Here is a 25,348-nt window from a genome sequence, read left to right as displayed (position 1 = left end):
ATTCTGAGTTTACTATGCTGACTGGCTAAGACAAAGTAATATATAATAGACCTGAGATGAAAGAAGCACACACACACACGCACACACACACACACATAAAGCAGCCAAACTACTTGAGACAGAATCAAAAATGAAGCTGAATTTCAAGATTCAGTAAAGCAGAAATTCAGGAACACTATTTGCAATTTGCCTATAAAAATTTTTGTATGTGTCTGACTATTGTTCAATTAAATGGTGCATTCTACTGAAATAGGAGCTCTGAGATTGATTTTTCTTGTAATAATTCTCAAAAAAAATTTAAATTTAGTGATGTAGTATCAAAGCTTTGGAAACGAACAGTAATTTTATACTGTTCCTCTGAAGACATGGAAGAGGATAATAATATATTATTCAAATCATTATCTTTTTTTTTTTTTCACTTTTTCCTGTGGGAAAAAAAGCTTTTCCTCTGGGAAAGTCTTTCAACTTCAAAACCTTTGGAGATAATTTTTTTGGCATGACTTCTTGACTCTGTCACAAATGGCTTTGAAATATTCATCATTCCTCTCAGATGATAAACAATGGCATTGCTTCTGTTGCTAAAGACAAAGGGAAAATGTCTCTAGTTTCACTTGGAAGCTCTTTAGAAAGAACTCCTGAAACAGTGTGATAGATAGGTTCCTGGGTACCTGCCCACCCCATGCTCATTTTGTGTTAAACTGGCCTCTAGTACCCAAGCCATTAACCAAAACTCTTGACCATATGACTGGATCACAAGTGAACACCCAGCCCAAGATGCCAATCAGACCCTCTCTCCCAGGAATTTAGACCATAGGCTGTCTCTGCTGGCCATGAGCTTAGTCACCATGTCCTAGGGGAGCTCAGGAAGTCATTTCTACTCTCTGTGAGGAGAAACAGAAATTTGGTGGAAAAAGAGTAAAGTGGGGACATATGTATACCTGTGGATGATTCATGTTGATGTATGGCAGAAACCAACACAACATTATAAAGCAATTATCCTCCAATTAAAAATAAATAAATTTTTTTATAAAGAATAAAGTGAATATGATGACAAGAAAATATGTTACAGGACAAAGACACTCAAGAACACAGATACTGCCTGGTTACTATTGTGCCCACCATCCTTCCAGTCCCTACAAGGCCTGGTTATACTTCCTGTCCGTGGGCACGATGGAATTCACTTAATTCCTTATAAAGACAAACAAACAAACTCCTTAGTTTATGTTTGTTCCAATGGGTTTCTTATAACCAAACAGTCCCTGATTAAAACAAATTGTCAGTATTAAAAACAGCAATTTTAAACAAAAGATAATTTCATATTTGAAACCAATGTTAGGAAATCTTTTGATTTACTAGCCACAGATTTGCTTTATAAAACTTAAAATATTTCCATTATCTCTCTTTAGAGTTATGAAATAGTGCTGTTCAAAAAACCTGTAAAATTGAGAATATTTCAGGATTCTGCCACTTCATCAAACCTCTCAGTGTTATATCCAAAGAATGAGCATGGTTCATTCATTTCACAAACATGTATTTAGTCCCTCTAAATGCCAGGTACAGACTGGAAATAAAATATGAGATACAGACTGGAAATAAAATGATCAAAACAGCCTCACTACCACCCTATTTAAATAGGATACACAAAAGCACAAACACAATAATTTTTTCAAGAGTTAAGTGCTATAGAGCATGACAGTTATTACAAATACACATATATGTGACTCTCATCTTCCTCTGTGAATTTTGCTGTACCTTGCATATTTTGAGTCATTTCAGTGGCACTATCCTAGACATTACTATTTGTTTTATTTAAATCAATTTGATCACTGAAGAGTCACTTTTCCAATCCTCTTTAAGTAAGTACTAGTTATTTCTTCTACAATCATGCAATTCAAGGACTTCTCTTCAATTCAGATATCCTTTGATATTTTCCATGAGAATCTAACACAAATTGGCACCTCTTTCAACACCCAACAGTTTTCTCTTCACATTAAAAAGAGCTGAGGAAACGTCATTCTTAATGCACGATAATCTTCTGTGGTTTTTTTTTTAATGTCTATTATTTCATTATACATACAGGTAATTCTTAGGAATCAATTCATAAATTTACAGGTAGAAATATGCCCTCTCCTTTGTCTTTCATTTTCACTATTATTAACTGCAAAGCTTCCTTTATTCAGCTTCCTTTATTCCAGATGAAACATTTATAGAAGAACTATTTCCTAGTACATAAAATATTCCAAAATATAAAATTTAGTCACACATTATTTTCATTAATCTGCTTTGAGAAGGCACAGTAAAATATATAAAGAAAATGGAAACAGACTCCAAATCTGCAAAATACTGTATGTCCTTCCCGTTTTCTGAATTGTTATGAGCAATGTTCCAATTACAAATTCCTTGTGTAATAAATAACTTCTAAAGATTGAATTTCTGTTGAATTCTGTTGGCTGATACAAGTAACAGAATGTCACATTCTTTACTACACTATACTTCAACCAACAAAAATCTGAACACTAAGATTCAAAAATTCATGCATGCATTCATCACATTCCTTCAATAAATATCCAACTGAATATCATTACAGTGCTAGGGTCTGAAGATATAATTTGATAAACAAAATAAACAAAAAGTTCTCCATTTCTAACTTCTCTGAGTTTAAAGTTATGTAATAAGTAAACTCCAAATACTTTGATTCAGCCTTGGTTAAAATTATAGTTTAAATCTCATACCACAAGTTTTCAATGAGAACCGTTAGATAAAGAAGCTTTTTACATTACTACTACCATTGATGCATCATAATTCAACAAACTCCGCTTAGAAACGTTTACTGTCAGCCCTCCATATTTATGGATGCAAAACGCATGACTATGGAGGACCGAATGTTCTACGTCATTTTATCTAAGGGACTTGAGTATCTGCAGGGGCTTCTGGAACCAATCCCATCGATACCAAGGGATAAACTGTATAAAATACTGTAAAGAGATTTAATTTTGAAATAATTTAAATAAGTACAGTTACAAAGAGAGAAACTTTAATTGCCATGGCCTAAAAGTTACACAAATTAAGGAAAGCAAAATAACCTTGCTATATAATCACGGACATTAGGTGGGCAGATTCACAAAACACCAGTCCAATAAGTTCAATGGATCGTCACTTGAATTTTAACTAGGTGTTTGAAGGGTTTGTTCATCTGTTTTGACTTTATGTATATAAATTTTTCTAGTTTATACTATCAGACAGCAATAACTTGTTTCAAAATTTATGCAGTTGGTTTCAGTTATTTTGATGATTCTATCCTATTTTAACATCAAAAGATATTAAAAAACAATTTCCATCTGGAAATCTAAAGAGGTTTTAGTTTGGCCTCCATATTGAAGCGCTGAGGCACCTCAAAGGGTATCGATTTGAGAGTTTTTCAGATAATTTTTTAAAGCAAGGTCAAACCCAAGAGAATAAAGGTGAATCCTACAGTGATAACCGCAGGAGCAGGCCTGCAAGGTAATCAGTCAAGCAATTTATAGACAAAGCACATACGGCAATTACAGATTTAGAACAGACAATAAGTTATCAACTTTGACAATGCAAAAGGAAAATAACAGAAGACAAAAACTGAAAGGTGAAGGAGGACAGGGGTTAATATCATCATCTTACACAGTGGGGAGCCAAAAGACACAATCTATGGCTACTGCTGCTGCTGCTAAGTCACTTCAGTCGTATCCGACTCTGTGCGACCCCATAGACAGCAGCCCACCAGGCTCCTCTGTCCCTGGGATTCTCCAGGCAAGAATACTGGAGTGGGTTGCCAGTTCCTTCTCCAACGCATGCATGCATGCATGCTAAGTCGCTTCAGTCGTGTCCGATTCTGTGTGACCCTATGGACAGCAGCCCACCAGGCTCCTCTGTCCATGGGATTCTCTAGGCAAGAATACTGGCTAATGGGAAACTAAACAAAAGCACACTAAGTGAGCATCATTATTGCACAGAGATTTTGCTTAAGAACCAACAGTGGTAACTGTGTGCCAGGCATTTACTAAGAATTTTTAGGAGCTGTTCATTTAACTATACAACACAATGCTTTAAATGAGTCTTTAAAAAAAAGAAGGAACTTCCCTGGCAGTCCAATGGTTAGGACTTTGCTTTCCAATGCAGGGTGTGGGGGTTCCAGCCATGGTCAGGGAACTAAGATCCCACATGCCTTGGGACCAAAAAAGCAAAACATAAAAAAAGAGAAGCAAAACTGCAACAAATTCAATAAAGGCTTTAAAAGTGGTCCACATCAAACAATCTTTAAAAAAAAATTGAAGCTACAGGGTAACCAATCAGTTCAATTCAGTCACTCGGTCATGTCTGACTCTTTAAGACCCCATGGACTGCAGCACGCCAGGCTTCCCTGTCCATCACCAATTCCCGGAGTTTGCTCAAACTCATGTCCGCTGAGTCAGTGATGCCATCCAACCATCTCATCCTCTGTTGCCCTTTTCTCCTGCTTTCAATCTTTCCCAGCATCAGGGTCATTTCCAATAAGTCAGTTCTTTGCATCAGGTAGCCAAAGTATTGGAGTTTCAGCTTCAGCATCAGTCCTTCTAATGAATATTCAGGACTGATTTCCTTTAGGATGGACTGGTTGGATCTCCTTACAGTCCAAGGGACTCTCAAGAGTCTTCTCCAACACCACAGTTCAAAAGCATCAATTCTTTGGCGAAAGCTTTCTTTACAGTCCAACTCTCACATCCATGACTACTGGAAAAACCATAGCTTTGACTAGACAGACCTTCGTTTGCAAAGTAATGTCTCTGCTTTTTAATACATTGTCTAGGTTGGTCATAGCTTTTCTTCCAAGGAGCAAGCGTCTTTTAATTTCATGGCTGCAGTCACCATCTGCAGTGATTTTGGAGCCCAAGAAAATAAAGTCTCTCACTGTTCCCTTGTTTCCCAATATAGGAACCAACAGTGGTGATATAATCACAATAATGTAACTTTATAAGATGAAGATGACAAGAGAGAGATAAATGGTACAATGAAAACAGGCCAATACCTCATTCATCAGTGCAGGAAGTCAAAAGATAGTAACATCTAAAACTGATAAGCCAAGAAACAGAGGCATAAGCATATTACTTAGATATATGGAGATCATCCCCAGGAGAACTAGACACTGAAACAATTTTTTTTAAGGTTTTAAGTGCTTCCTTTGAGACATAGGTCTAGGATTGGAGAGAAATGGGACAGAGGACCACTGCTTTCATATGTTAAAAAATTCTGAACTACTTACATTTTTTACCACATTAATGATTTACTTTGATCATTTCTTTCAAATTTAGTTAATAATATTTTTCCCCAAAAGAGTAGCAATCTGATCTGTCCTACTATCTCAGGCAGGTGAAATTCTTTTCTATTTTAATGGTTTCCAGAGAATGATCTAACAATAAAAGGGTAACAGGTCAGCACGTCACAAATTTTTCAGTTCATGTTTCAATTGGTAAATTAATATAGAGTGATTCTACAAATATTAAGATGTGGCCTTTCCTGGTCTAAAATGGCAAAACACACAGTCCATGGTCTGAAAGGTACTGTTTGCCCATCTGTCCCACCTTCAATATCTTTGTTCTTTATTCCTCTTTGTAAGACAAGTCAGACTTTCCTACCCTGTTCAGTAGAATGGTTTCAAGGGAAAATTCCTGATGAGAGTACTGATACTACCCAACCAAAGCAATCATCATCTCCATCATCACAGGCTACAGCTTTAGTCCTGGTGATTACGGCAGAGAAGTGCTGATGCAACCCAGGCAAGTGCTGCAGATGGTAGACTAAATCCAACAGGAGGTCTTGCATATTATTCATCGAGGTCACAAACCAGAGTTTCAAGAGCTCAAGGCAGCCCACACACACACATTTGGTTTGGCCTACATAATGCTGGCCCACACTGTAATTTTGAAGAAGTGGCCAATGTCTAAAACTGAGAGAATTCAAATAAAAATGCAGATTTCCACCTTTTCTCAATGAACCAGTAATGGTAACCCCTCAAAACTGGGTTGAGTGCTCCAACTTGCCACCCCTAGCCTACTTCCCTCATTCATGTTACCAGTCTGGCCTTATAGTCATTTATATTTCTGATCTTTGCTATAAAAAACACATGCATGCCCACTTGACCACAACTTACTGCCTGTCAACTGTCTTACTTTGACTAGAACTAGGACTGAAAGACAAATTTTCAAAAAATGGTAAATCCTTCTGATTGATATCTTACGAGATATCACTTAAAAGCCAGAAATAAAAACACTAAAACACAAAGTCCAATAGCTAGCACTGTAATCTACATTTTCAGTAAAATAGTCATCATTTACTTACATTTTAATGTCTCTCCGGCATATGGTATATGCAACTTAAATCGGTCACAGTTGGGTCCAGGAGTCAATGACGTGCAGCTTTTTAAAAAAGAAAGAAATGAAAAGCATTTCTCAAAACCCCACATATTTATAATATTAAATAAAGTTAATTAAAAGTAATCCTTACAGACCAGTGATTAAAACACTGACTTATAGACCAAAATAAAAGCCCTTAATGGTCATGGAGGCTAAGGCAAAATAAGACCTGTGTTCAAAGAAATAATTCATTTATCTCACAAGAAAACCTATATGCCTTCTAACATTAAATACCAACACTGCTTCAGCTACTTCTCTCAAAGAAGTGTATCTCAACTTTGAAAACAGGTACATGATCCAAAACAGGTCTGTAGTCTTTGATGCCAAGAATTGTAAAAGAAGCGTAGTTTTATGGTCATATTTTATATATAGACTCTTAGTTTTCACTCAGTTAGTACTAAAAAGAGCCCACTTTTGGCCTTTTTCTGGTACCAGATGGTTTTCTCTCTTTCCCCGAAAACAAGGCGCTTCCTCTAGATTTGGCACCCCATAACTTACATCTGTAGCAGAGCACAATGCTCTGCACTCAGTTTCAGATAAAATGCAAATTTAAAAGGGGGGGTGGGTGAGTTAGTCACCCAGGTCTCAACAGCTTGTTGTTTTATTTTTAAATCTATTACTTCGCAAGGTTATACAATGTTCTTTGTTCTTTACACAGATTTACTTTGTAAACTCTCTCTCATGATCTTCTGAGTCATAACTTCAACTGTATAACAGCAATATTGGCTTCATAAATTAATAAAATATTAATATGAAGTCAGTTGAGGAAGTTGTTATGTCTTCATTTAGTCAAAAAAATAAGCAAAGCATTTCATTGGTAGAGTAAGAAGGATTTTTTTCAGAATTCCAAAACTGCCTATGAAACATTTCTGAAAAAGAACCTACCTAAGTGGTTTAAGGAAAGGAAGCACTGTTGGAACAAATGTGCCACTTCCCTAGACGGCCACTGTGAAAGGCAACCGGCACGTGAAACGAAATTTGAGAAGTGCTGACTCTAAAAACACTAACTCAGAGCTCATATGAGATTTACTATTACTTTTTCCCAAAACCCTATAAATGTGAAAGAGAAAAGTAGACAGAAACTTTAACATATTTAGCATAAACCAGACTGAGTGACTGAGCACACGCACACCAGGTCGAGTATTCCTCTTTATCCTTAGGGGTCAATAAAAACATTAGTTTATAAACTAAACAACAAAACTGCACTAGTAATTACAGAGTAACTTACTTTAATTTTTTTTTACAAGTTTTAAGATCACAGTCTCCTTTACCTTTCAATATAAAAAATTCTTTGGGGCACATTTTATTAAAGGTACTAAAATCTCTCTCTCATAGTAACATCTTTTCTAGCCTACAACATAGTAGTTCTTTGAAAACACTTATGGAAAACACTTAAACACTAACATTATAAAATATGAAGTATAATCTAATGACAGAAATGACTCTACAAGCAACACTAAGAATTTTTTTCTCTTACATTATATTCAACAATGTTTTTAAATAATTTAACAAATAACCATACAATCAAGTGTCTTTGGAGGCTTGAAGATCAAATCACCTACATCACTTAATGACTGAAGTTATTAGTAGTACAGGAAATCCTCAAGATTAATCTGATTCTAATTTGAATAAATTCATCCTTCTACTATGTGAATTAAATTTTGAAATAATTACAGTCACTGTGGTGCCACACTTTATATTATTCACTTTAGGCTTAAACCAGGACTAGGAAAGTGTCTTTGTGCTCTGCCTTTTCACCTTCCTCCTTTTCTACTTGAATGGCTGGTCCCAGCCACCTCAGGGCAGAAAAAAATACATTTCTCCATCTGAGTGATTCACTCACTGATTCTTTTCACTTAGCTAAGACTGACTGAACATTGCTCCACGTCTTAGGAATAGAGGGTGGACAAGATAGACAAGAGCTACAGTCTCATGATACTTAAATTCTGGCAAGGGAAGGAGAAATGATTTAAAAAATAAAAAGAAGCGACAAATGTGCAAAGATAGTTTAAGACTGCTAAATGTGATGAAGAAAATAAAACAGGGAGCTGCAATAAAACAGGAGCCACAGGATGCTGGAAGACTGGGAAAGACCCTTGGAGGTGGTGAAATCTGAAACCTGAATAATGCAAAGGGGCCAACCATGCACAGTTCTGGTGAAGAGCATTCCAGGCAGAGAAAACAGCTGGTGCAAAGGCGTGAAGGCAGGAACAAGTTGGGTATTTCTGGGGGAAGGGATCTTGCTAAGTCTGGGCAATGCCGCTAGAGCAGAGTGACGGCAGGAGACCAGAACAGCAAAAGATCAGGACAAGAGATACACAAGGGACAGACCACGCAGAGCCACGGAAGCGGTGGCGATTAATTCAGGTTTTATTCTGAGTACAAAGGAGGGTTTTAGGAAGAGTATTATTATCTGAGTCTATGTTTTTAAAAGATTATCCAGTACACTGTATGGAAAAGGGGACTGTGAAAAGGTAAAACAGAAACCAGGCAACCAGAGACAAATCCACTACAGGCAAGAAAGATGCTGGGCCCTTGGGCTGGGGAAAGACTAGGGGCAATGGAGACGAGAGGATTTACTCAACAGGGACAACTAGGAGAGAAGCAAGCTGAGGGAGAAGGGAAGTCAAGAGCTGAGTGTCAGCTGACAGCCAATTCTTCCGGGAAACAGAGGCAGATCCATGGGAGGGATAGCCATTCTAAAAGAGCCACTAAAGCAGCACACACACACAAAAGAAGATAGAAGAAAAACTCATCAAAAAAGAGCCCTGTCTATTGTTGGAAAGATCACTTACTTAGTGGGGATGGTGGCAGGGGTAATAGTCCTCAAGCAGGACTATACATGGGTTACATCAGCTAATCTCCAGTTAACTGCAGGGCTTCTGTCTGGCTGAGAGGTATACACAAATTTGGGGCCAAGAACCAAACTGTTCAAGGGAGCAGAGAAGAAAGGCTAAGCTGTCTCTCTCTCCTAAACAGCACTCAGCTTCTCCTCCAAGGAAACATTGAGCAAATTATTTAAAATATCTTGTTATGCTGTCTTCCATATTTCTTAGGATAAACAGCTTGATGGGAAACAAGCCAATGTCATCTTACCTAATGGTTCATTTAAGATTAAACTGTTTTGTTTTTAAATTACCTCCGTCTAAAACTGGTTTTGGTCATGTTTAATTTACTGTGAAATTTCAAACCATACTCAAGGAGGCCAAGAGTTTTTCAATTAATAAAAAAAAAAACGTTTGGGTTAAAAAATACTGAAAAACACAGATGAAAAGAAAGGTTCCACATATGGAAAAGAAAGATCTAAGTGTGCTTATGTCCATGTACAAAAACAGGTTTCAAAAAGAGCATCACCAAATGTAGTAGGATTTGGGGTGATCCTTAGAACTTTCTTCAATGACCTTCTGCATTGTTTTGATTAATAATGAACATGAACTATTCTACAATTAAATATTTTAAAGCTAAACATATTCTTTTATATCTTGACTCAGGAAACTTGGCTATGATGGCTTGATTTATCTTTTTCTTCTAAAGTGCCTCACTCCTTTTCAAAAGGAAATAAGGCAGGGTGATTTACCGATGAACAGTCTTCAAATGAGATGTATGAAACTCTTTATATTATGATATCACAAAACATGACATTTCTAATATTTATTATCTCTCACAGTTTCTCACATGTCAGGGTTTAGGAATGGCTTGGCAGGGCAATTCTGGCATAAGGTCTCCTATGAAGTTGCGGTCAAATGCAGTTAACAGAGAACTAATATAATACGCAAGTTCATTCTCCTAGAAAGACATCTCCTTACCCAAGTATGAAAAAGCTAGTAAGTAAGAAGCTACTAACTTCATTAAAATTATATTTGCATAATGGCAACTTGCCCTAACACAGTTAGATCTAAGGTTTAAAAAGACCAGTATCTTTTAATAATAATTTTAATGACTTAGAAATTGCTGATAATTCAAATGTAACTCCAAATTTGCCTTTCAACGATATTTTTGTTTTCTTACTTTTTTTTTCATTTTTGGCCACACCAAGTGGAGGCTTGTGGGATCTTAGTTCTCTGACTAGGAACTGAACCCATGCCCTCAGCAATGAAAGTATAGAGGCCTAACGTTAACTGGATCACTGCAAGATGCTCTCTCAAATATATTTCTTGAGTGTTGACTACACATCAAGCAGTGTGCTAGAAGCTGGGAATACAGCAACGACAAGAACAAAAAGACATTATCTTACCATTATAACATAAAAAGGGTTTGGGGATGAACCATGCTCTAAAAATGTATCTTCCACTAAATTCTAATTACCTCATTATACTGGGGATTCACTATTTTAAAGTTTAACAGGTAAGAAAACAAAGGGTGTTGAGCTCCCTTTTAAAAAGATTATGCATGTGGGAATTCCCAAGTGACACTTCAGTTCAGTTCAGTTTGGTCACTCAGTCGTATCCAACTCTTTGCGACCCAATGGACTACAGCACGCCAGGCTTCCCTGTCCATCACCAACTCCCAGAGTTTACTCAAACTCATTAGACATGAGTCAGTGATTCCATCTAACCATCTCACCCTCTGTTGTCCCCTTCTCCTCCTGCCTTCAATCTTTCCCAGCATCAAGGTCTTTTCAAATGAGTCAGCTCTTTGCATCAGGAGGCCAAAGTATTGGAGTTTCAGCTTTACCATCAGTCCTTCCAATGAATATTCAGGACTGATATCCTTTAGGATGGACTGGTTGGATATCCTTGCAGTCCAAGGGACTCTCAAGAATCTTCTCCAACACCACCGTTCAAAAGCATCAATTCTTCGGCGAAAGCTTTCTTTATAGTCCAACTCTCACATCCATACATGACTACTGGAAAAACCACAGCCTTGACTAGACAGACTTTTGTTGACAAAGTAATGTCTCTGCTTTTTAATACGCTGTCTAGGTTGGTCATAACTTTCCTTCCAAGAAGCAAGTGTCTTTTAATTTCATGGCTGCAATCACCATCTGCAGTGATTTTGCAGCCCAGAAAAATAAAATCAGCCACTGTTTCTACTGTTTCCCCATCTATCTGCCATGAAGTGATGGGACTGTATGCCATGATCTTAGTTTTCTGAATGTTGGCTTTAAGCCAACTTTTTTCACTCTCCTCTTTCACTTTTATCAAGAGGCTCTTTTTCTTCACTTTCTGCCATAAGGGTGGTGTCATCTGCATATCTGAGGTTATTGATGTTTCTCCTGCCAATCTTGATTCCAGCTTGTGCTTCTTCCAGCCCAGCATTTCTCATGATGTACTCTGAGAAAAAGAAGGTTCCTCTCAAGTTAACATCAAATCAGGCAGTTTACTCTGGTACCTTATTAAGAAATTGGAGCTAACCACTGACATGATAAAATGCTAAGCATAATAATCTTCTCAAACTATCATCCCTACAATTTCCTATTTCCCATCTAATCACATGACTCTCGATATTATCTTTTATCTATTTTCTAATGTTGATTTGTTTTTCCTACCAGTTCTAAGATTCTTGGTGCCAAGAACTGCTTTACCATTTTCAAAATGTCTTAGTACAGCAATCCAGCAGAGTGCTACGAACCCAGTACTGATGACTGAAATCATCAACTAAACTCAAAAATTGTCATTTTATAGACAACAGATTGGAAACTACTTCCAAGGCACTCTAGTCACATCTTAGTCTCCCTGACCTAAGCATCTTTAAATCATCTCTAATCTTCAGAATCCAGCAGCACTTATGTCGAGGACATGGAGAGTCCAACAACTATGCATGGAGGTAACGGTTTGCTGAATGAAAGGTTTGCGTAAAATTTGATTCTCAGTCTAGTGCTCTTTTCCTGCAAGAACCAATGATTTAACTGGAATTGGGAAGCCATTCTCATCTGCACCTCTGAGAAAGTTAAAAGTGACTTTTTGTGGAAGGTCCTCCCTTTGAAGAACTGTCCGTGCAACTCAGAATTTAAAGTCATAACCTAAAAGTTACTCTATTTTCAAAATAAATAATAACAATAGCAGCTAACATTTATTGGGCATATACTGTGCAAAGGGCACTAAGTTCTTTAATTAAATTATTTAAGCCCACAGCAACCTTCAGCAATAGGTGCTATTATTGTCTCCATTTTACAGATGAGGAAACTGAGGCAAATAAAAGCTATATAACTTGCTAGTAAGTGACGGACCTGGGATCCAAGCCCAGGATATCTAGCTCCAAGGCCCATTTTCTTTTCATTTTTAAGGCCCGTTTTCTTAACCACCAAACTAAATCGTCTCTCAATAATTAAAGAGAAAACCATCAGAATTAATGAAAAATGTGAATTATAATTCTTCTCAACAAATGTATTTGATTAAATCTGTGCTGCAGTGTTGACACTCTTGATTTATTCAACAAAGTCTTTAAATAATAGTGAAATGTAAATTTAGATTTGAATCCTTTTTAAATCATTACTTGTTCCTAATTACTGAGATCGTACTCAAATAAGGAGAGTTTCACTATAAAGAAGAAAAGGTAGGCAATTTCACAAGACTTCACATGATCTGAGTAACAGCCAAGAATTAATCTTGATTTAACAAATTTAAATGAAGATATTGTACAACCTTTAAGACATCAGCATTTTTAAGACAATGCAAAATATATGCTTTCCAGTTTAAAGCTAAACCTATTATTTGACATACTTTCTGGAAAAAAGTAATGACAAACCATTTCTATTCCTCAAGCCACCTAAAAAGAACAAAGTAGATGAGTCTAGGGTTCCTTCCCTGAGTAGACGTCAGTTTCCTTTACTCTAACTATTAATTCACCATTTGGCATGTTCTCCTACATAGCTTCCTGTTTTCTTGATAATGACGTGTGTGCTTAACTAACAATATTTAACATCAGCTAAGAAGGAAGTCTTCAGCTTTGGCAACCTAAAATACCAGGTGAGTATGAAGCAAAAACAGGTTCAAAGACCAATAACTGCATTTTAAATAACTATTAAGTCATAAATTAGAGTGAATTACTGTGAGTTGATATTCAGCACATTTTCATTTTACAGAGTTAATTTTCTCTGAATTAACTCTAACATCAAAAATTCCACTCAGACTAAAGCACTTTCAAAATTATCATGGTTTCCAGACTGAAATTCAGCAATAAAGAAGCTAGAAGCCTGAAGTAGGATATCTTAACAGCCATCTAAATAATCTATAAAATGGGCATTTTATCTGTGGCGGTATCTGAACTTCTGATTCACAGAATCTTTCACCTTCAGTCTTGGAAGGAAATTATGGTACAACTAGATGACTACATCAAAACCCACTAGGGCAAGTCTTAGGCCTTTCTACAAGAAGACTCATGAATTAAAATTGGTAAAAGAAAGCAGCAAAATCACACTGAGGTAGATGTTTCAGATGATTATCTAGGAGACTGAACTACCCACTTGATGACATATGATGTTCCTGATATACCAAGTACATCCTCTACATCTCTAAAGTCTAAAATCTATTTCTGAACCCTACTAGAAAGTGAGGGATGTAACTCATAGCATAGGAATCCAAAATGCCATTACCAAAATAAGTGACTCAGCCCAGAATGTTTTAAAAATTATAAAATTAAAATATTCAAAAATATGTGTTTGCCAGTTCATGTGGCATCAACTGTTATTCTCAGTTTCTCCGCTGTATCTCCATTTACAAATGAGAGGTTTCAACTTGACTTTAGAGTGGGGAGTATTTTTAAATCTTAGTAGGTGTTCTATAGCAAAAATGTGGTTTACATTATAATATCATTTCAGTAGGAATGATGGGCTCAAATACTATTTTTAACAGTTAAGTAGGCAAGGGGAAATCCTTTAACTTTTAGAGATAGATGCTTAGCTCATTACTGTTCAACCTTTCTTCTTTTCTAATATATGCATTTAATTCACTCTGTTAACAGAACAGTAAAGAAAATTAAGAGGATTATCTCAGTAAGTTCAGGATAAGTGTTTGATAAAATTAAATATCCATTCATATTTTTTTAGACTCTTTGAAAACAAGGATAAAAAAGAAACTTCCTTAATATGGTAAAAGCCATCTATAAAAAACTTACAGCAACATTATACTAGTAACAAAATGTTAAATTTTTACCTTTGAGACAGAATGAAACAAGGATATCCTTTGTTACCACTTTTACTTAACATTGAAATTGAAATCCTGGCTAGTACAAAGTTTGCAATATGAGGAAATAAGGGTATAAACATTGGAAAGGAAGAAATAAAACTATACTTATTTGTAGGTAATATGGCCTTATGTAGAAAGCATTTTAAAATCTTCACATCTATCACTGGAAATGACATTCAAGTTTAGCAAAGCTGCTAGACAAAGAACATACACAAAATCAACTGTATACTGTATATGTATATCGATATACCATCAATAGTCAGTTAAAAAATAAAAACTTTTAGAGAGATGCCATTAAAAATAACATCAAACAATCAATATATAGAAATAAATGTCACAAAAGGTGCACAAGAGCACTATATAGAAAAGCTATTATTAAGAAGAAAATAAAGAAAAAAAAAAAAAGAACATAGATACCATGTGCACAAATTAAAAGAAACATAATGAAAAGACAACAGTGCTTAAGTTGATCTGGAACCGAATGGCAGAATCTAAAATGTAAATGGAATATTAAGAACTAAGAATAGACTAGATTCTCTTGACGAAGAAAAACTTGAGTTATTTATAATAGCCATAAGGTGGAAACAATCCAAGTGCTCATCAACTGATGAATGGATAAGCAAAATGTAGTCTACACATATAATGGAATGTTATTCAGTAGCCTTAGGAAGGAAAGAAATTTTGACACATGCTACAATATGGATTAACCTTGAAAATGCTACACTAAGTGAAACAAGCCAGCCACAAAGGGTCAAATACTGTATGATTCCACTTATGTGCAGTATACAGAGTAGTCAAAGTCAGAGAGACCGAGAAGAGAATGATGGTTGCCAGGGGCTGAGGAAAGAAGGGAAAGAGTGTTTACTGGGTACAGAGTTGCAGTTTTGCTAGATGAAAAAGTTATAGAGATGGATGGTGACAATGACCGCACAACAACATCAATATACTTAATGCTACTGAACATAAACTTAAAATGATTAAAATGGTAAATTTTGTATGATATTTTACCACAATAAGAAAAAAACTCAGTAGGAGAACCTGCTCTATTGGCTATCAAAAATTACTATAAATCATTAAAGTACTGATATTGGTACAAAGATAGACAAAAAGAACAAATAAACAGAAGAGACAGTCCAGAGAAAGACCCTCACATACCTGAACACTTGATTTCTAACAAAGGTAGCTCTACACAGAAGTGAGGAAAGAAAAGTGTTTTCAATAAATGATGCTGGGTCAGCTGGACATATTGATACTTACAGTGAAAAATACAAAACCCAATGCCTACCCTCATAACACTCCACAAAAACCAAGTCCAACAGTCTTTTGGACTCTGTGGGAGAGGGAGAGGGTGGGAAGATTTGGGAGAATGGCATTGAAACATGTAAAATATCATGTATGAAACAAGTTGCCAGTCCAGGTTCAATGCACGATACTGGATGCTTGGGGCTAGTGCACTGGGACGACCCAGAGGGATGGTATGGGGAAGGAGGAGGGAGGAGGGTTCAGGATGGGGAACACATGTATACCTGTGGCGGATTCATTTTGGTATTTGGCAAAACTAATACAATTTTGTAAAGTTTAAAAATAAAATAAAATTGTAGTTGGAAAAAAAAAAAGGAAAAAAAATATTTTAAGAAGATAACCTGGGATGGAGGGAGATAATGGAAGAATATCTTCAGGAACTTGGGGTGAACAAACAAGGACCTACTCTAAAGCACAGTGAACTCTGCTCAATGTCATGCGGCAGCCTGAAGAGGAGGGGAGTTTGGGGGAGAATGGATACATGTATATGCATAGCTGAGTTCCTTTGCTGTCCACCCAAAACTATTACAACATCAGCTATATTCCAATACAAAATTAAAACCTTTAATAAAAGAACTTGGGGTGAACAAAAATTCCCCAAAAGCACTAACTATAAAGGAAAAGATGGGTAAATAGGATCACATTAATATTATTACAGATCTGTTCATCAAAAAATACCATTAAGGGAGTGAAGGTGGTGCGAGTGATAAAGAACCTGCCTGCCAATGCAGAAGACATAAGAGATGTGGGTTCAATCCCTGGGTCTGGAAGAGCCCCTGGAGGAGGGCATGGCAACCCACTCCAGTATTCTTGCCTAGAGAATCCCATGGACAGAGGAGTTTGGTGGGCTACAGTCCATGAGGTCGCAGAGTTGGACACGACTGAAGCAACTTAGCACACACATAAGGCAGTGAAAGACAACCCTCAGAGTGGGAAACGATATCTACAACATACAAAATTGATTAAAGCTCATATTCAGAATATATAAAGAACTCCTGTATAGTCAGTAAGAAAATGGCAACTAAGTTAGCAGATTCAAAGGGGCACTTCATAAAAGGGGATCCAAATGGTCAATAAACACATGAAAATGTGCTTAACTGAATTAGTCACCAGGAAAACACAACTTAAACCCACAATAAGTTACCACAACACACCCATCACGGTAGTTAAAATTAAAATCTCAACCAAGTACTGACAAGGATGAAGACAAACGAGAACTCTTATACTCTGCTGGCAGAAGTATAAATTGGTACAGCCACTTTGAAAAACCACTGGACAGTAGTAATTGAAGCTAAATACATATACAACCCTACGATCTAGCAATTTTACTCCTAAAATGATCCCAATTGATATGTGTACATATACCTCACCAAAAATGGGGCTTCCCTCATAGCTCAGTCGGTTAAGAAACTGCCTGCAATGCAGGAGACCTAGGTTCGATTCCTGGGTCGGGAAGATCCCCTGGAGAAGGGCATGGCAACCCACTCCAGGATTCTTGCCTGGAGAATCCCATGGACAGAGGAGCGTGGTGGGCTACAGTCCATAGGGTCGCAAGAGTCAGACACCACTTAGCGACTCAACCACCACCAACAACACCTCACCAAAGAATTTGTTGTTTAGTCACTAAGTTGTGTCCAACTCTTTTGTGACACCATGCCTCTGTCCGTGGGATTTCCCAGGCAAGAATACTGAAGTGGGTTGCCATTTCCTTCTCCAGGGGATCTTCCCAACCCAAGGACTGAACCTGTATCTCCTATACTGGCAGGTAGATTCTTTACCATTGAGCCACCAGGTAAGCCCTCACCAAAGAATACAAAAATGTCAATAACAGTAGCAATCTTTGAAAATAGCCCCAAACTGAACAACTAAACTAGAATTTCAAACTGAACAACCATATAAATGCCTATTAGCTACAGGATGTGCTTAGTCGCTCTGTCATGTCTAAGTCTTTGTGACGCCACGGACTGTAGCTCACCAGGCTCCTCTGTCCATGGGATTCTACAGGCAAGAATACTGGAGTTGGTCGCCATGCCCTCCTCCAGGGGATCTTCCCAACCCAGGGATCAAACCCAGGTCTCCCACACTGCATGCAGATTCTTCACTGTCCAAGAATACTGGAGTGGGTAGCCTATCCTTTCTCCAGGGGATCTTCCCAACCCAGGAATCAAACCAGGATCTCCTGCACCGCAAGCAGATTCTTTACCAGCTGAGCTACCAGGGAAGCTCAGGAAGCTAGGAAGACAAATTAGGATGTAATCATCAAAAGAAATATTATATACCAATAAAATAAATAAACCATATCTACAGGCAACAAGGTGGATAAATCTCACAAACATATTGCTTAAAGAGAGAATACATACTGTGTGTTTCCATTTATTTGAAATTCAAAACTAGAAAAAAAAAACTATAATGTTTATATACTGATAAAAATAGTGCAAAGAAAGCAGAAAGTGATGACTACAAAAGTCAGAACAGTGGTCTACCAATGAGGGAAGAATGGGGTGGTGACTGGGAAGAGGCACATAAGGGGTTTCTGGGGCATTGCCAAACATTTTATTTCTTGACTGGGGTAGTGGTAACTCAGACGTTCATGTTTTAATATTCATTAAGTTGTAAGAATATGTTTTAAGCTATCTATGGTTTAATAAGCCCTCCAGGAGACTCTAATGCACACTCAGTTTGACCACTGCTATGAATGTGTACCATGTCTAGGCTTAGTACTGATCACAGTAATCTGAGCTGGATTTTTTATTGTCAGTGGATCAACACAGCCACCTGCATATGCAACTTCACATTTTCCTTTCCCATGATACCAAATCATTTTGAAATAGTTTATTTTCATAATCTTCATCTCCTCTTTAATTGAATTTTTCTTAACTCTTATGGAGCCAGTAAGTTTTCTAAAAATTTGTAACTGGGAATACTCATTTTCTTTACTCCAAATCAAATTATAAGTATTTGTTAAACATGAATATAAAGTGTTACACCTGGGACTTTCCTCTTGGTCCAGTGGTTAAGACTCCATGCTTCCACTGCAAAGGGGTGCAGGTTAAAACGCTGGGCTGGAAGAACCACAAGCTGGAATCAAGATTGCCAGGAGAAATATCAATAACCTCAGATATGCAGATGAGTGAGTGAGTGAAGTCGCTCAGTCGTGTCTGACTCTTTGCGACCCCATGGACTGTAGCCTACGAGGCTCCTCCGTCCATGGGATTCTCCAGGCAACAGTACTGGAGTGGGTTGCCATTTCCTTCTCCAGGGGATCTTCCTGACCCAGGGATCGAACCCAGGTCTCCCACATTCCAGGCAGATGCTTTAACCTCTGAGCCACCAGGGAAGCATGAAGAGGAACGAAAAAGCCTCTTGATGAAAGTGAAAGAGGAGAGTGAAAAAGTTCGCTTAAAGCTCAACATTCAGAAAATGAAGATCATGGCATCTGGTCCCATCACTTCATGGGAAATAGATGGGGAAACAGTGGAAACAGTGTCAGACTATTTTGGGGGGCTCCAAAATCACTGCAGATGGTGACTGCAGCCATGAAATTAAAAGATGTTTACTCCTTGGAAGGAAAGTTATGACCAACCTAGATAGCATATTTAAAAGCAGAGACACTACTCTGCCAACAAAGGTCCATCTAGTCAAGGCTATGGTTTTTCCAGTGGTCATGTATGGATGTGTGAGAGTTGGACTGTGAAGAAAGCTGAGCACTGAAGAACTGATGCTTTTGAACTGTGGTGTTGGAGAAGACTCTTGAGAGTCCCTTGGATGGCAAGGAGATCCAACCATTCCATTCTAAAGGAGATCAGTCCTGGGTGTTCACTGGAAGGACTGATGCTAAAGCTGAAACTCCAATACTTTGGCCGCCTCATGCGAAGGGTGGACTCATTGAAAAAAGACTCTGATGCTGGGAAGGATTGGGGGCAGGAGGAGAAGGGGACGACAGAGGATGAGATGGCTGGATGGCATCACCGACTCGATGACATGAGTTTGAGTAAACTCCGGGAGTTGGTGATGGACAGGGAGGCCTGGCGTGCTGCGATTCATGGGGTCTCAAACAGTCGGACACAACTGAGCGACTGAACTGAACTGAACTGAGGGAAACTAAGATCCTGCATTTTTCACACCACAGCCAAAAACAATTTTTCAATTATATAAATTACATTTACAGTAATGCTTATTCCGTTTTATATCATTTTTTAATTTTTAATTTATATTGGAGTATAGTTGATTTACAGTGTATTGTTAGTTTCAGGTATTCTTTTTTAGATTCTTTCCCACAAAAGTTATAACAGAATACAGAGTAGAGTTCCCTGTGCTATATAGTAGGTCTTGTTGATTATCTATTTTATATATAGAGTGGATATATCATTCTTTTTTATATTTGCTTTATAATATACAAGCATGCTTTATAATTAAATAAACTTGCATGTATTAGGGGTTCATAATCAAATTATTTGAGGTTCATGATTGAACAAGATCACTGCTGTAAGTTACAGAAAGGAGTCTCTCTCCTCAAGAACCTTGAACTGTAATCAGAAGACAAAAATCAAATCTGTGAAAGTCAAACAAGGCACAACTTAAATAACAACTCAAGACAACAATAGATACAAGTCACAAAGCAATTAACATGATTAATTGCCAAATTAGTGGCTAAAGAAAATAAACACAATAGAAGCTGAGGGAGCAGAGAAACCACTTTCAGCAGAAGTAATCAAAGAAGGTTCACTGGAATATAACTGGCCTCAAAGAATAAGTTGGGTCTGATCAAGACAGAGGAAGGAAAAATACCTACCAGCAAGTGTCCTTAACAGGGCAAAACCAAAGACACAAATAGTCTGCTAGAATAAAAGCTCTATAATGAACTAGAGTACATTAAAACTTTGATCCCTTAGTGCTCAGCAGCATACCCGACAACACACAGGAGGTACCTGATAACTACTGCATATATAGTACAGGTGAGCAAGTGGAGCCAGAGATGACAAGCACACTTCAAGGTCATGTCAAAGTCAAATAAGTTACATAAATGTCCTCGACAGATTCTTATTCCAATTGTGAAAATGCCGTTAATTCTTACACTAAAAAAAAAAAAATAAGAAATCCCCAGGGACAAGGCCAACTTACATACTACTCCTTTACATTTAATGTACTATACAACATAAATTTAGAAAAAGCAGTTTTTACACTAAACACTTTTAATTTGTTCAATAAAAATATTCCTATAACATGTTAGTTTTATGCCACCATTTTCAATCCTTGACCCCAAACATGACCTAAATGGATGTATTCCCTATTCTCGGAACTCGGCTTTATATTCTGTATCATTTATATCCTATGTATCTAGATCTCAATCTCAATTCCTGCTCCTTACAAGAAAGGACTGGAGAGTGTTTATCTTGGCAGGCTGCAGTGGTTCAGATTCTCAAGGGAATGAACCAGCAGAGCCTTGATCTTTCTCTCACTGATTTTCCATGATGCTCATTTTATTTATGTTTGTATCTCCACAGTGCCTTACACTTACTAGCTGCTCAATATATGCTTTTCTAATAAAAAATAAATAAATTTGAGTGAACATGAACAGTGCAAAGGGAAGGTACAGAAAAAAACAGATGGGAAACTGGCAGGGGACAGAGAGAAGAAAAAACAACAAGCAAAAAGTAGAAGAGTGAACTGCAGTGGAGACAGACAAGGCAGAGATAAAAATGGAGGATAGAATGGGAGAGCAGAGAAGAAGGGAAGCGGGGGAATTAACAGACTGCAGTGTCATTAAAGGATTCCCACTACTGTTGGTGAGAGGTGCTTTCCAAAGATGAAAAAAAAAATTTTAATTCTCAAATTCTTCTAAGTGATTATGAGAAGATTTAGTAATATTAATATAAATGTATCAAGAACTACAGGGCAATGGGATAAACACACTATCCATGTATTTTACATTGTTAGGTTGTTTTAGAGGATTTTTTCCTTAGCTTGCCATCAGGGATATAACAGTTAAACACCATGAATTGTAAAGCCTTGTGTGAGTTAAATAGTCTGTCTCTTCCTCAATTTCCTCATCTGTAAAAGGGGGATGACAGTCACTTCATGGAGTTGTTATGAGGATCCACTGACATGATACAGATAAAGTACTTAGAACAGATTCTGGCACAGAATAAGTACTCACCATTAAAAGTACTACAAAACAGTTTTGCACAACTGCAAAATCAAAAATATGGAGAAGGAAAGACTGTCTCAAACATTATTTTCATTAAAGCCTTAATTTCACTTGGGCAATAATTTTTAGAATTTAAAGCAACCACCTAAAAAACCTTCAGTGTACCCCCTCACCTCATTACTACGCCTTCTTTAATCTACAGACAAAAGTTATCAGAAGTAGTCCCACTGTGCAGAGACTGAATCAGAGCTGGGATTTCCCCAGGTGCCAATTCAAATGGAGCCCAGGATGCCCCTCAGGTTGCACAGCAGGGCCTATGGCAGAACAAAGAGTATCAGCTGGAAGATCTAAGTGGTGGCAGAGCCAGAAGAGACCGGAAGCAGCCCTCAGAGAGAGGCAAGGAAGAAAGCCTCAAGTCAAGACCAGAGACATACACACGTTTCTGACACACAATAAGAAACTTACATGTCACCACTTTATACCACCACCCAATACACACACATGTGCTGAGTATGTACACATACAAGTGTACACAAGCGTGTGTATGTGTCTACATAAATTGAAAATTTTTTTGCTATAATACTACATGAAATGCACTGAAATTTTTTATTCAATTCTATCGTATTTGATATTTTTTAAAATATGGATCAAGACCCACTAACATGATTTTATAACACACCAATGGATTACAACCTACCAAATGGTTTGCTACCAAAGCTCTGTCCAAAACAACCTCCAAGAATGTAGCTTCCAGAAAAATGAAGACAACAGTACTATACTACACAGCAGTCAAAGCTAAACATCGAATAAGTCACTCAGTTCTAGGTGTTACACTTTAAGAAGCAGAGAGATTAACTGGATCACTTTCAGAAAAGCTAACAAGAATGGTAAAAGGACACAAATCATAGGGTATAAGCAGAGGTTATATGCCAGTCTACAGAAGAGAAGAATACAATACACGACAGCTACCTTCCTTTATTCAAAGTGCTGTCACGTGGAGGACTGATTAAGTTCGTTCCTTACTGTGTCAGTAAGCAGAAGTGACACAAAAGTACTTTCTAACAGCACAGGTGCCCAGTGAGTAGCCTTGGGACTCGAGATTTCCTGTGACTGGAGATACTAAGGAACAGCCTGAGTAGGTATTTAGCAAGGAAGCATCAGGAGGGGCTAATAGATCACATGGTGGATGTTAGGGTTTAATGCCTCCAATCCTTAAATTCTATTAACTCCAGACTAGATTAAGGTAATGTTAAACTATAATATGACCTCAAAGCCAACACCAGTTCTTAATTTTTTTTTTTTTTTGGCGGGGGGTGGGGGGGATATGGTTGCTTTACAATGTTATGTAAGTTTCTGCTGTACAACAAAGTGTATCGGCTATATGTATATATACAGCCCCTCCCTATTAGACCTCCCTCCCTGCCCCCTATACCACCCATCAAGGCCATCACAGAGCATGGCTCTGCGCTATAGCTCAGCTCCCTGTGCTATACAGCAGGATCCCACCAGCCACCTGTTTTACACACGGCAGTGCACATGCATCAACCCCAATCTCCCAGTTCATTTCCCTCTTCTCCCCTCCATGTCCACCCGACCGTTTTCCACATCTGCGTCTCTATTCTGCCCTGCAAATACTTTCATCTGTACCATTTTTCTAGATTCCACATATATGCATTAATATATTTGTTTTTCTCTTTACAACTATATTTTTATAAAGAAACAAATTCTACCATGAACTACATTAAACGAACTTGAAATAGCAAATGTTAATATTTTAACAAAAAATAGTGTAATAAAAATTGACTAAATGTGCCTGCTGCTGCTGCTGCTAAGTCGCTTCAGTCGTGTCCGACTCTGTGCGACCCCATAGACGGCAGCCCACCAGGCTCCCCTGTCCCTGGGACTCTTCAGGTAAGAACACTGAAGTGAGTTGCCATTTCCTTCTCCAATGCATGAAAGTGAAAAGTCAAAGTGAAGTCACTCAGTTGTGTCCGACTCTTCGAAATTCCACGGACTGCAGCCTACCAGGCTCCTCCGCCCATGGGATTTTCCAGGCAAGAGTACTGGAGTAGGGTGCCATTGCCTTCTCCAAAATGTGCCTAGCCCAGTCAATAAAAACCTTCATCAGTTACAAGGAGAGAAAAACTGAATTACCACCCAAGTCACTGGCATAGTGTTAAGATGTTTACCTACTTAGAAAATATAAATCTATACATAGCTTTAACAGGCAAAAAGAAAAAAAAAAAGTCTTTAAAATGTACAGGAATAAAGTAAGAAGGTTTCCCAAAAAAGAACTATATTGTAAACATTGTCTCCTTACTCAAAAGTCATGCTTCTTTGGTCTATATGCAGAAAACATAAATAAAGTAAGGATGCTCTCAGTTTTCACTGACCCACTAATTGAAAACTTTAGTAATTTTGAGAGAAGTCTGCATTCTTACAACCTCCTACCATATTTTTCTATTGTATTTGTTTAAAAAGGAAAAAAATTATCTCAGATTATCCCATGTGTAGCTAGCAATTACTTATCACTAGTGTACCACCGTCTCACCGCTCAGAATTCTGAAAAGGCCAGTTCTTAGACTGTTAGAATGCAGAAACCCCCTGAACAGTGATACTCAAAGTGAGACCCATGGACCAGTACTAGACTACAAACTATTACTAATCCATGATGAGACAAGAATAGATACTGAGGGTAAGAATTTGGAAAATTTTATAACAATTTACAAGTGCAGTTTTAAGTCTGGTGAGTTTAACATAAAAAAAGCCATGCCTTGTATTTCATGTGTCTTTTTTAATTTCATTTTTTTACTAATTCCTTTTTATTATATTTTATAAAAGTAGGACTTGGTGACAGACTGGAAGCTTTTTAAAATTCTAGTCCTTCACCAAAGACAACTGAGAAACATTTAGCTAAATATCCTTTATTAAATGCTGAAGGTCTTTGATTATAAAGATAAACTGCTTTACTTTGAAGTCCCCCAGTCCCTCCACTCACTTTGGTTTTCCCACTATAGTAACAAACACTATTAATTTATTCCTTGCCAAGTGTTCTTTTGATATCTCTGCTAAACTGACAGTAATATCAATATAGCTCATTGCTTATAATTTATCATCAGATTATCTGACTGCTCAGAATTTGTAACACTACTTCATTTGTATCCAGATGTAGTTCCAACATGTTCTTGGATTCATTCCTTTTAAAAAGATATTAAGTAATTTGAGATCCAGTTTGAAGGAAATCACCCAATCTTATAATATGACTGCTGGCAGAATCTGTGGCAGCAAGTCACAATGTTTTAGAAAGTCTAAAGAAAGTATCGCTCAAGTCTAAATCCTAGGCCTCCACT

General features: G+C 37.4%; 1 protein-coding gene across 4 annotated transcripts in view; it reads right to left on the bottom strand.

Moving 5' to 3' along the window:
* Positions 1-25,348, bottom strand: part of BRE (brain and reproductive organ-expressed (TNFRSF1A modulator)) — a 474,306-nt gene that overhangs the window by 370,962 nt on the left and 77,996 nt on the right. For all 4 annotated transcript variants that reach the window (XM_010840665.1, XM_010840664.1, XM_010840666.1 and 1 more), the window contains one exon: positions 6,349-6,425. In XM_010840665.1, coding sequence (XP_010838967.1) covers positions 6,349-6,425 — 77 coding nt within the window. The remainder of the gene's footprint in view (positions 1-6,348; positions 6,426-25,348) is intronic.

Source organism: Bison bison, unplaced genomic scaffold (assembly GCF_000754665.1).
Source record: "Bison bison bison isolate TAMUID 2011002044 unplaced genomic scaffold, Bison_UMD1.0 scf7180017864145, whole genome shotgun sequence".
Taxonomy (NCBI): Eukaryota; Metazoa; Chordata; class Mammalia; order Artiodactyla; family Bovidae; genus Bison; species Bison bison.
Note: the sequence above shows the minus strand (reverse complement) of the source record. Positions and strands in the feature narration are given on the sequence as shown.